The sequence below is a fragment of the Erpetoichthys calabaricus genome, chromosome 6 (genome assembly GCF_900747795.2).
Source record: "Erpetoichthys calabaricus chromosome 6, fErpCal1.3, whole genome shotgun sequence".
Lineage (NCBI taxonomy): Eukaryota > Metazoa > Chordata > Cladistia > Polypteriformes > Polypteridae > Erpetoichthys > Erpetoichthys calabaricus.
The window spans coordinates 160,285,840-160,299,936 of NC_041399.2; the positions used below are offsets into that span (position 1 = coordinate 160,285,840).

The following is a 14,097-nucleotide window of genomic DNA, read 5'->3' on the forward strand; positions in this document are numbered from 1 at the left end:
ATAATATTTGTAATTATAAATTAAAAATAGGAATTTGCTAGTTTATAATAACAATAGTGTGGTACTTAGATTTATTTATATTCTCAGCACTGCGGTGGGCTGGCACCCTGCCCGGGATTGGTTCCTGCCTTGTGCCCTGTGTTGGCTGGGATTGGCTCCAGCAGACCCCCATGACCCTGTGTTCGGATTCAGCGGGTTGGAAAATGGATGGATGGATGGATATTCTCAGCACTTCTGTAGTTTAATTTTGGACCTATCACTGTCTAAATTCATGAATTTTGAGTGTTCTTTGTGTTGTACTATCACTTTGTCCATGGTAGGATTCAATTAATGGATGGATGAATGGATTATTGGATAATTCTTACCAAAGGCTATTATTCATAAAAATTAAAGAATTAATATTTTTACGTTCTATAAAATAGTTGCCAAGGTATGCGTACTATGTCTCTAATTCATTTCTAGTGGTTTTTCACTCATTAGTTCTCTATTGAAAGCTTAATATTGATCCAAGAATTGACATTAATGAGTTTAAAGTACATTCTAGAAGGGGGATGTATAAACATTAGTGATTTTCTTCCCTTTTTGTCCTACAGGTCTTTAAACCAGTGACAAATGATGATGTTGGCCAAGGTCAGGGGAGTCGAAGGTTAATCAGTTTTACACTCTCAGGTAAATACATAATTAAATTAAAAATTTGACATAAAATGTCATCTTTTTATTGTAGTTACACATTATACTATTTCTCAGTTTTACTTTCTATATATAAGAGCTTTATTGGTGGTCTTGTTTTCTTGAGGTCTCTCATTTGCAAATAAAAGTTGAAAATAAAGGTAATAATAAACAGGAATAAATGTACACAAAAGGAGTAATGTTTAATGAGAAGGTAATGACAGTAATGTATGTTAACTGTTCTTAAACAAACAGACTTTAAAATGCCCTTTAAGTGAATGAATAACCTCTCCAAAACCTGGATACCACAGAAATCAAGTTTCTGTCATCCATGCAATATACTGCATGTTTAAGGGGGACACAACAAGCGTAGCAGCATGGATGAAGAGACAGGGGTGTAATGATACAGTGTGTTGCCGATACAATTGAGAGTTTTAGAATTGATCCTGGAAGACATGGGAAATCGGTAAAGACTGACCAGAATAAATGGTGCTCACAGTTGTAGTTTCTTTCTTTCTTTCTTTCTTTCTTTCTTTCTTTCTTTCTTTCTTTCTTTCTTTCTTTCTTTCTTTCTTTCTTTCTTTCTTTCTTTCTTCATAAAACACACTTAAAATATCAAAAGGCTGACCAAAGCACTGTACAGAGTAAAAGCCACATTTAAAGGATAATATAAAAAAATAAAACCACACTAAAACACCACAGTACAGCAACACTAGACTGAATCTTTCAAAAAGCTAGAACAAAAGATACCCCTTGTGACCATGAGGGGGCAATCGAGTGCCCCAAACCCAAGACGCAACTTCACAGACACAAGTCCTGTATAATAAAAAGTTTATTTGGGTGAGGTTGAGTGGTACATCCCTTCACAGCCCCCACAGAAACAATCAGGGCTGCCTGTCCTATGGGCATCCATGCAGGGATCCTAATCCAAGGAGACTGACACCTAGCGTATTAGAGGAAAAAATATTTACCAATGCGCATACCCCCCAGTCCTTCCATTGTACTGGCCTCCCAGCCGGGTAAGGCTCCTTGCACATTCCCAGTCGGAATGCCAATCTATGTGTCTCATCCTTGATACTGATACCATAAACAAATACTTTGCACTGCATCCCCAAAAGCCAAAGTAAAGATGTGGGACTTCAGATGTGATTTAAATGGGAGCAGCTCTGACAACAAATGGTAAGCTATTCCAAAGTTTTTGAACAGTCACTGAGAAAGCTTGATTGACACTCTGTATATGGCAATAATGTGGTACTACCAGAAAAGTTTGAAAAGAGGATCTGAGCTACCTGGAAGTTAAATACATGAGAAAAGGTCTGACGTATAGGGAGAATCCAGGGTATTTAGGACATTAAACACAAACAAATGAACCGTAAACTCAGTCCCATACCTGACAGGCACCTAGTCAAAAGTCAAAGTCAAAGTGAACTTTATTGTCATCTCAGCCATATACAAGTATACACATAGACGAAATTGCGAAGCTCAGGGTCCACAGTGTAACAACATGACATGCAAATAATAAATTAAAAATAGAATTAAAATTTAAATTTAAAATTAAAACACAAACAAGACAAGACATTGTGCAAAGACAAGACAAAGAAGTAGCAGCAATATTGATGTGTAAGATATGTAATATAATAAATAAATAATAATAAATAATAGATATAGAGTAAATAATAGATATATTAGTGAAGAGAGGCCAAAACAGGCGGGATATGTTCTCTATTTCAGGTGTCTGTTAGTAAGCTAGCTACCACATTTTGAATGAGCTAATGATGACTGAGTAATACCAAAACACAATGAATTACAGTAGTCCATCCGACCACAGATAAAGGCTTTGAGAACAGTCTCCAGGTTTTTAGTCAATAGAAAAGGTTTTATTTTAGCTATAATTCTAAGATGGAAGAAACTGCCCTTGATCCCTGGATTTATTTCTCTGTCAAAAAGACAGAAGAGTCAAAAATCAACCCCAGATTTTGTACATATGATTTGATATATGGGGAAAGGGGACAAAGATCATTAGTAAAATTGCTAATGGCAGTAAAAGGACCAAAGAGCAAGATGTTTGTCTTATTTTCATTTAGCTGGAGAAAATTGTTAGCTATCCATCATTTAATATTTTTGAGGCAATCAAACAATTTAGTTATCATTCCCTTATTACTTGGCTTCAGAAGTAGATGCAGCTGTGTGTCATTGCCTTGAATGTCTACCAAATGCTCCAAATGATTTAACAAGATGGAATGGTTCATCATATCAAAAGCAGCACTAAGGTCTAGTAGGGTCAGACCGACACAGTCTCCAGCATCAAGTGCCAACAAAAGATCATTAGTTACTCATAACAGTGCGAATTATATACAGTGGAGTATTCTGAAACCCAACCTAAATTTTTCAAAAAGCTGATGTTTGTTTAGAAAAATGTACATGGACAACTAATGGTTTCTTTTGGCAGAGGTTGGCATAAAACACTCTATAGTGCACGTTCAAAAGCCTGACTGCTAGAGCACTGTGGAATATGCATCCTCCCTAAACATAATAGTTTGTTTATATAATCATATAATATTTGTCTGTCATTGATGTTAATCATATTGAAGAACTTAATATACATGACTGCTTAGTTATTCTTACTTATTTTACACTTGCCATTCCCCGCGGCTCTGCCCACGTAGTAGTGAAACAGGACAAACTTTAAAAATCAATAAACAGAAAGGTATCACTAGCTAAGCGGAGGCAAGTTACACTCCAAAACACAGAGGCAGACTGACTCCCCACTCCTGGTGTCATGCTTTCCCCTCCTCTTGGCCCGTAGCCTCTGTCTCGGACTAGTGCGAATATATCACTCTTGCAAGGGAACTATGATCCTTAGCTCGATGCAAATTCTAGAAAAAAACCCGATCTAAATCCGTTAAGTAGTTTTCTCGTTCGATAGCTAAGTGGATGCAAGATACGCTCCGAGGCTGGTGTGAGGAGGGCCCCGCCCCTCTCCCCTTGGCCCACTGCATCTCTCTCGGGTTCGCGCATATAAATCGGTACTGCGAGCAAATTATGATACTTAGCGCAATGAGAGAGGTTTCAAAATCAACTGGAATGTTCAAGCAAATTATAGAGAAAAACCTGTTCGAAATCCGTTAAGTAGTTCTCACATGAAAAGTGGACAGACAGACAGACATACAGACAGACATTGGATTTTATATATAGAGAGATGTATTATAGTTATTTTAACATTATTATAAAGTAATAAATGTACTTTACCAGAATGTCACGAAAATGTAAAGCAATATCTTTATAAGGTATAATGCAGATTTTAAAGAGATACAAAATGGAGAAAAGAAGTGCTGTGTAACAGAATCATTAGAATTAGCACCCATCCATGAAAGGAACTGGAGAAAGAGCAACCCTAACCTGCAAGCACTTGACTGCGGCTTCTCCACCCTAAAATCTATTGAAATGGGGGCTTTGCCACCACCAGACCTTCTGAAGGATCCACGAATGGATTGACTCAGTTGGAGAAAGTGATGTAGATGGTGTTGCTTCTGAGCTGAGTTGAACTTTGTGAACATGCAAGCAGTTGATGAGGCAGATAGGAGTGAGTTGAGCCATGTTGAAAGCAATGAGGAATATCAGGCAAGTGGTCAGTGACCTTGGTGGATCACTGGCAGTTTTGGCCATGGAATAAACAATGCCCTGCCACCCAGCCAACACCAATGATTGTTATAATATGTATCCTTTTTCCTCCAATGGTACATCTACCTCAGAGAGTAAAGTTTCTTATAACAAACTAAAATCTTGGAATGCATTTACTTTGTTAACTGAGGTATTACTGTATAAGGCTGAAATAATAGGTTAGAAAATCCTAAAAGACAGTCCATTCAGTAGGCGATAAAATATGGACAAGATACAGGAGATGTTAATGAGATGTAACTGAGAAATTTTCTCTAATTTCCAGCATGTGCATTATGTAAGAAAAGAATGGCTCAAAAGTAGCCCCAAGACATGAATACAGTATATAATAACTTCGACTGATGGAAACAGGCATTTTAACATTTGTGTCATTATTAATTTGGCCTGCCTGGTGAAAAATATTAACGTGTTCTTTAGACAAAAGTTTATCAAAAGATTAGTAGTGAGTAGTGTTTCTCCTACCATTACAATTAGTGTACAGGGTGCACAGTAAGTAATCTTGTTCACCTGCTCAGAAATTCATAGTTCCATCCCCTCGACTACATGGGAGGAAAGCATTGCACCATCCAATCTTTAAATAATTTGATTAATTTATCAAATCATTGTGAAATTTTAAAAGGATCATACTGGAACTCATGCTGCAGGTGTTTGTTAGTAATGGACTTTTTCACTGTGTTACAGTTCATATTCTGACTTTCTTTTCATTGATTGTCAGACAAAATCACCTTCAACTTGCCCTATGCGCACAGCACAATGAGAGTCTTCAAATCAGTGTGAAAACTCAGAAAGAATCTTTAATTAGTCACACACTGTGATTCACTTAAAGAGCGGCAAGATTTTACCAACGTTAGTCCTTAAATGTGACATGATTAACATGTAAAACTTATGAATTGTTTTGAGAACTAAATCTAACAATGAGCAATAATGTTACCCCCTTCTTCGCCAAAGCAAATGCTTTTCTGCAATTCCCAATTATAATTAAACTTATAAAGAAAAGCAAACAACAATTTTTCCTGACCTCCTGCTTGTAATAACAAGGTAGAAAATGTGATTCAATTAAAATACCTTTTTTTTGTGGGCATGCTTTTGTGATTGTGATTTAAACAAAATGTATATGTATAGTTATTTTGTTAATTATTTATTAGCTCCATATCTCTAAGCTTGGATCCCTCTCCATGTGTAGTCAGCAATCGGTGCTAATAAAAGAATAATGAAAGTAAGAGTAAGCACACATGGATGCTAAGTGTCTTGAAGTTGACTAAGAATAGTGCAAAAAGTACATGTTAGGATGTTAGTAATAGACATTTAAGATGGAATTACTTTAAATAAATAAATAAAAAAAATGTATTTATTTATTTTTTTATATTTTAAGAGGGCAGAAATGGAGAATGTCAAGTCAAGTCACTTTTATTTCTATAGCACATTTAAAAACAGTAAAAACCGACAAAAGTGTTTCACTATGAAATCATTTACTATGAAGAAATAAACACAAACTACCATAAAACACGTAAAAGCATACTAACCATACTAAGAACCACTGAACTCTAGTGAGTAAAAATAAGTTTTCAGCCTTCATTTAAAAAACTCTACACTAGAAGAAGGCCTAATGTGCAGTGGAAGACTTGAGGCCAGCAACAGAAAAGGCTTGGTCACATTTTGTTTTATGCATCATCCCCGGAACAACTAAAAGCAATTTGTCAGGGGATCTCAATAATAAAAAAAAAAATAATAATAATAATACTTTTAATTTATATAGCGCATTTCACATGCTCAAGGCACTTAAAACAAATGATACAAATAGTTTCTGCATAGAATAATAAAAGCAGGACATACAAAAGCATTACATAGGATAAAAGAAAGATTAGAGCAGGGTGTCATACTAAATTCAATAAAAAAATAAATGCCTGATCAAATCAAGTAATTTATGATATAAAACACACACAGATTCTCCTGAACATCTGGACAGACAGGTAAACTGAAAGAAGGAGCAGAATGTCAGGTTAAGTGAAAAGTCCTCTTTAAAAAATGAATGGAGTCAACTTATCTCATTAATTTAGGGAGGTCATTCCAAAATGTGGGTGCTACACAGCTGAAGTTCCTGTCACCCATATAGTGCAGGTTAGTGTGGGGCACAACACGATTGCCAGAATCAGAGGACCTTAGTAGGCAAACAGGAGCATAGCTATGGAAAAGGTCACTGATGTAGTCCAGTGTGAGGCCATTTAAAGCTTTGTAGGTTATTAATAGAATTTTATACACGGTCCTGTGAGACACTGGGAACCAGTGAAGGCGAAGCAGGATGAGTGGGATGTGCTCGCTGTTGCTGGTCCGTGTTAGGACTCTTGCAGCAGAGTTTTTAATTAACTGCAGCTATGATATAAGATTAGAAGGGGCACCTGCCAGTAGGGAGTTACAATAATCGATGTGTGATGTGATAAAAGCAGGGACAGGTTTCCCAGCAATAGAAAAGGAGAGGAAAGAGCAAACACAGGCTGTTATGAAGGTGTAAGCAAGAAAGTTTCTTAATGGGAGGAATCAAAAATGACACCAAGATTCCACATTTGTGTAGTTATGGAACACAATAACATTTGCAACATATCAGACACTGGAAAAAATGTCATTTCCATTCACCAATAAATGAAGGACCTAGATTATTTAACAGCAGAAGACTTAAAGAAAGCTAAGAACCTTGAAGTTGTGGCCTTGTAGAAGAACCTGTCATGATGTCCTTAACTTGCCTCACTTCACATGCTCAAGTGTAAAAGCTTTCCAGTTTAATTAGCCCTAATTGATATAGCAAAGGAAAGAATAAGAAACAGGCAAGCAGAAGGCACCCTTGCTAAAATGTTACAAAATAAACAGTGCCCAAAGAGAATCCACAAATAAAGTTGCTTACCTTTAGCTATTGCAAAGAGAAAAAAAATGTCAGAAACAATGGACAGAAAATACGAAACGAAACACAAGGCACATACTCGCCTCACTATTAAACTGATCACAAGTGCCATTATTTAAGATTATTTAATTAATAAGAGAGATCAATATTTGCATATATTTGCATTAATATTCGCATAGCTAAGTCAGAGTTGAGAAAGTTAACTAAGAATGAAGCCTATTTTTGAAAGGGTTTGTTAATCCAAATAAATTAGTAGCATCCCCAAGATATTATTTATCATTTGTAACACAAAGAATACAAAGCTGCTTAGTAGTTTACTGGAGCTCTGCTCTATAAAATAGCAGTAGTTCATTTCTAGTCTGTGATTTTAAAGCTTTCTACTGAACATTAAAAAATATTCGACAAAGCTTCAACTCACTAGAACTCCTCTGCATCATTAAGTAATTTTTCAGTAAGCGAGCAAAGCCAAAATTGGAATTTCAACATAATATACTGTCATTAAGCAAAACTGGTTTATTTTCTAATTAGAGGATAATCGGGAAAAGTTCAGTTAAAAATAGAGGAAATGAAGTTAATTATATTCTTATTGCTGTGATCAGAACCAAGTATTCAATGCAGGCCTTCAGTCCATGGGAACATTTAAGAGGTCAGTTATGCTGTCTAATGCATAAGTTTGTGTTTTAATTTATTGTAAAGGATGACCAACACATAAATTTTACATCAAAGCAAAGCTATACATTTAAAAATTCTCTGGCTGTAATTTAGGCATAATTTACACCAGACCACAGTATACACGTATGCAGGTTAGTGAAGAACACATGTACAGTCCACAAATACAACATAAGAATTCAGACACATACTGTTAAAACAGTGTGCATATATAAATGTCTCCACCCAGCCCTTGGGTGTATGCGAAACTGAATCTGTTATCTGAAATATTTATCTTAGTTCAGTCAAATCCTGGTATGTTAACAAATCATACTTTTAATGCAATGATTAAATATTGTATTAAAATATTCAATGGAATTGAAAAAAAGTCTTGCACTAAGTTTTTTGACTTCACCTAATAGTCAAAATCATCTCACTTTATAATTTTGGGTAAAACATCAAGTTCATCTAGAGGAACTATTTGACACTTTGGCTTTCTGCCTGTCATCCATGTGCATAGCTTCAGGGTAGATGGATGGCAGGCTCTTCATCTTTTTGCTGGCCAAATTTTATGTTTGCATAAGACTTTAAACTTGTCTTAGGGAGGTTTTTCTGAACAGATGCAATAGCAACATTGTCCAAAAAGGGCAACAATAAAAAGCTTCTACTTAGTGTTTATCCATCCATCCATCCATTATCCAACCCGCTATATCCTAACATAGGGTGACGGGGGTCTGCTGGAACCAATCCCAGCCAACACAGGGTGCAAGGCGGGAAACAAACCCCAGGCAGGGCGCCAGCCCACCGCAGAGCACACACACACACACCCACACACCAAGCACACACTGGGGACAATTTAGGATCGCCAGTGCACCTAACCTGCATGTCTTTGGACTGTGGGAGGAAACCAGCACACCCAGAGGAAACCCATGCAGACACGGGGAGAACATGCAAACTCCACGCAGGGAGGAACTGGGAAAAGAACCTTTAATGTTTATTATGTATATTGTATATTGAGTAATGTATATTATTTAACTTACTGACTGAAATTGGAACTGTATGTAGTCGATATAAAACCAGATTATACTACCATGACATATTCTGCCATATCTCATAGTTGTTCATAACTTTATTCCTCAAGACACCAAGATACTGAAGAAGCAGGTTAAAATAAACATTCTTGCAAATCTTTGGTTAACAAAATTTAAGTGTACTAAATTTTGTATTATAATGTTGATTTAAAACTACTATAGTTTAATATTTTACATTATCCAGCTTGTCCACATTATGTTAGGGTAATTATTAATTATGTGAATTTCCCATTGGGATTAATTAAGTATCTATCTATCTATCTATCTATCTATCTATCTATCTATCTATCTATCTATCTATCTATCTATCTATCTATCTATCTATCTATCTATCTATCTATCTATCTATCTATCTATCTATCTTTATACTTTTTGCAATATCACCAATGTCAATAATGCAATTTTAACAGTGCCAGATATTTGTCTTTTAATCTCTAGATTTCCAGGCAGTTGGCTTGAAGAAAGGAATGTTTTTCAACCCTGACCCATATCTAAAGATTTCTATCCAGCCAGGAAAGCATAGCATCTTCCCTGCTCTACCTCACCATGGGCAAGAAAAGAGGTCTGGAATCGTATGCAATACTATTAATCCTGTGTGGCAAAGACAGGTATGCACAGTATGATGTCCTGCTCATGCGTCCCTATGTTTGTAAACAGCAACCAGTTTTCAGTTTAACAGCACAGATTATATGAAATATTGCAACTGTTCTGGTAAAGATCCAAGCAATCGAGAAATACTGTTCTGTGTTTGATTGACAGAAACAGCTTTTGATACGTTAATGTTTTTTTCCCAGTATAGCCATATTCAAGATAAATGTTTTAGCATGTGGCAAGTTTATATTTTTGATTCTTATTGTTGTTTTTATTAGGTACATATGTCTGCCAATCTGTGTGAAAACAAAATTGCTCCTTGTAGACTGATTTCATTAAAATATGGCACACTTATTCTTCAAGGAAATTTGTTGAAAAAGTTATTTTTTTTGAGGTATCTGGAATATAGTATGTTCTGAGCATCTTCCATTACAGATTAGTGTACTAATCTTGACAGCTTATGTATGTATGTATGTTTTCATGACAAAACAGGTCAGCTAAACAAGTTATTGAATATGTGTGGTTAATAATAGTGGATGATCATTTTCCTGATAATTTGGCAAAAATACATTGATAAAGGAATCATAACAGGCAACCTTTATTATAATTTCTATACAGTAGTATTGATAGATAGATAGATAGATAGATAGATAGATAGATAGATAGATAGATAGATAGATAGATAGATAGAATACTTTAATATAGTGCTGTAGTTTATAAAGCATTTGTGTCATATCTGTACCTCAATTTATGACATTTCACTGGCCATAAAAGTCTTCTAATAGATGGTTATATTTAGTATTGTCAATAATTTTCAATGGATTTCTTACTAAGTGTTAGATAAATGTAGCCAGTGAGAAAATATCACTCAATTAATTAACTGTTTTTAATTTCATTTTGATTGCTTACATGAGGATATGTCTTACATAAGAATTACAAGAAATACTTCAGTGTTTATAATTGTCCCTTTCGGTGTGCTTTATAGAAGTGTTTCTTTGAAAAGCTCTGCTCTTGAAATTTTCCAAGAACTGTATAAATTTCATTCAGGTATTAGCTGTAATTGCTCTCTTAATTATTGACTAATTTATGTTTGGATGTAAATGATTCTTAATTTGTCCTGGTTCTATATTTTTCCATTCAGCACTGCCTGCAATTATACAGACATGGCTTTTCTAGGAATTATTAGCAGACACTGTACTGTACTTGTGTCATTTCTAGCTTATTTGCTTGAAAACACAGACTTATAGTATCCTTGTTGTGTCCTTGTTGGTCTGCAAACCAACAGTATCTTAAAAATTCATTAACCAATTTTGATCATTTTTTTACGTTGGATAAAATTAAAACTGCAAAAAAGAAAATTGCCAAAACTTAAGAATGTATTGCATATTTTTAAGAACTATCATATTCTTGTTCCACACACTGATTAAAGCTCAGAAATTCAGTTTTACCATGCAATCAATGACACAAAGTAGCGCTCTTAAAAGACAACTTTCTGCAGAGTGAATCCACATACTGGATATAGGGTGTTCCATACAGAGAGCAGCAGTCACTACTTTTAAATGAAATACTTGCTTAAGAAATACAAAATAATAATAATAATAATAATAATAATAATAATAATAATAATGCATTTTATTTATAGGGGCACTTTACATTAGCAGTAAATCTCAAAGTGCCAACATAAAAAGTTTAAACAAAGGCAAAGCAAGATAAAAACACAGATAAAACAACAATAATTATAGCATTCTTGTTAATATGCTTTCCTAAATAGAAAAGTCTTTAGCTGTTTTTTAAAACTTCCCACAATCTGCTGTGTTCTCAGGCTTTCTGGTAGGGCATTCCAGAGCCGTGGAGCAGTGGCTGCAAAGGCTCGGTCACCCATTGTACGAAGTTTGGTCACAGGGGGGCGAAGGTGGTGGGTATTTGTAAAACGGAGGTTTCTTGTAGTGGATTGTAATATAAGATATTGTGGAGCATTTCCATGGATACACTGGTGAGTAAACAAACAGAGTTTGTATTCGATACGGAGATGGATAGGGAGCCAATGAAGTGACCGAAGGATTGGTGAAATGTGTTCATATTTCAGCACCCTCATCAGGATTGTTGCAGCACTATTTTGAATTTGTTGGAGCTTTTGAAGGCTCTTGCTGGGGATCCCGATGAGGAGTGCATTACAATAGTCCAGTCTGGATGAGACAAAGGCATGAACCAGCTTTTCAGCATCACAGAGGGAGAGGTAGGGACGGAGTTTGGCTATGTTTCAGAGAAGAAGGAATGCAATTTTACAGATGGATATGGATATTTCATATAAAATGAAAGTTCTGATATTTAATGAAAAAGAAATGAAAACATACAGTAAAATCACGTAAAGTTTCAGAAGCAGTGCTTAACAAACATGAAGAAACATGTAAGTTAGTGATTGTGCAGAATGCCTGAAACAATCTGGCTGACTTTATAAATTATACCTTGACTTGAATAGGTATCATTTAAGCAGAAAAAAAATCAAGAGAATAAAAATGTAAAATTGTCCTCTTGCGCAAAAACCCTACTTGCCACATTTTGATTCAACGTGTCTAAAAATGGTCAAAACTGCCAGCTTGATATTTTTTATATCAAGTTTTATACGTTGAAGTGAGGTAGATATACGTCCTTGACAGAAATAAATATATGTAGCTACTTCACAGCTATATGGCGCAGTGGCCTAGCAGTAAGGGGATCAGGGTTTGTGTCCCGGATCCTCCTTGTATGGTGTTTGCATGTTCTCGTGTTTGTATGGTTATCTTCATGTTGCTCTGGTTTCCTCACACTGTGCAAAGACATGCAGGTTAGGTGAACTGGTGATGCTAAATTGGCCCTAGTGTGTGTTTGATGTGTGAGTGTGTGTATGTGTAGTCACCATGCGATGGACTGGCACCCTGTCCAGGGTTTGTTCCTGCATTTCCCCCAATGTAACACCCCCTGTGACTGGTCTGGATGAAGCGAGTCAGAAAATGTTGTGGCTTTACAGCTTCAGTGTGATTAAAGGTACTAAGGTGCTGTTTTATTTGACTTCATTGGTGAGTTGCTTCTGCTGCAGAAATGTAGACATTGAATATAGCAAACTGGCTTCCACACAATTGTTGCCTCTGGAACTAGACTTCTCAATCACGTGAACTCTCTCTTTACCTCTGTCCTGTCCGGAAGTTCTTTTATGGAAGAGATCATGGGCTGTTATGGAGCTACTCATAAGCCCCCATCTGAGTGCAGCATATGTAGTGTTTTTTCAGGTGGATGTGAAGGTCATTTCTCTTCATGTTCTAGAAAGCATTTCGTATGCACCTGACAAATATTCAGAGTACTCAATTTTCTAAACATTACTCAAGAATATACCATTCTCTGACCCAGTACTCACTCTTTGGGAAATTAGTGGTTATGTAGGGAGTGACTATGGCACATAAAGTGGCCTTTGCTTGTTCTGAATTGTAGTCATCTATTTTTGTTGAATTTCTGTTCTAATTATGGATTACTCATAACAAACATGTCTGAAAACAAGAGACACAGAAACATAATATGTGAGACCTAAAGTGAGTGTTCACTGTCAATTTATGTAAGTGTTCATGCCATTGGAAGTTGTCAGGTTTTATTAGTAATGATGATAATAATAATAATTGTTATACAACATTGAACTTTTTTGGAATTGATCAGTAGAAAAAGATACTGTAGCGCTGATGCCGAGTGCCACAATGGCTGGATTTTCTGCTGTTTGCATGGCACTTTGAGGTGGCTCACTGTTTTTAGAAAGACTGCTTGCCTTTTGCCACACTACTTGGAAAAGCACCAGCAACTATGCAGTATTGCTGTTTTTATAGGTGCTCCTGCTATTGATTATGTAATGCCAGCTCATCCCTGGCTGATGTAACTTGTCCAGTGCTGTTGCATAGCCCTTCCTTCAAAGTCGCTGTCCCAAGCAGCCACTTCCAACACTTTGCAGCAGTGTATAAACTTGTTAAAATAGCAGGATAGTCTTCTCTCCCACTTTGGTCATGCAGCTGGAGACAAAGGCACATCAGCAGGGTTTGGGAGTGCTGTGTTGTCACATGGTGCAGCAGAGATGTTGAATGCTACATTGGCAGATGGCACAACCAAGATGTTACAGTAAGTGGAGGGACTTGAAGCTAAATCTAAATTAGCCCTGATTAAGAAAGGAGAGAAAGTAAAAGTAGATAGGATTTTGTCAAAAGGTTAGTGGTTCATTTTATGGTGGCAACTCAGTGATGCTGTGAAAACCAGTGATGAAGAAGCGAGAAATAAAGTAAAAGAAAGTATTTCATTACTAAGTGAGGTCAATGGGCTATTAAAGGTAGCACTGAAGTGAATCATTCAATGACTTAGAAAAGGTCTGTAGGAAGTAGCCCAAGGCTGTTCTCTGTAACCATAAGAAATCATTAAATACAACTGGGAGTATTGTCAGCAAGTGGAAGTAACAATGTCGGGAATTGCTGAACCCGGAGGACACACCTTACTAAGACAAACAGAATCATAAGACCA

General features: G+C 36.2%; 1 protein-coding gene across 3 annotated transcripts in view; it reads left to right on the forward strand.

The window, feature by feature from the left end:
• LOC114653632 (E3 ubiquitin-protein ligase HECW1-like) overlaps nt 1–14,097 on the forward strand; it is a 461,230-nt gene that overhangs the window by 237,219 nt on the left and 209,914 nt on the right. For all 3 annotated transcript variants that reach the window (XM_051929083.1, XM_051929082.1, XM_028804051.2), the window contains 2 exons: nt 594–669; nt 9,418–9,587. In XM_051929083.1, coding sequence (XP_051785043.1) covers nt 594–669; nt 9,418–9,587 — 246 coding nt within the window. The remainder of the gene's footprint in view (nt 1–593; nt 670–9,417; nt 9,588–14,097) is intronic.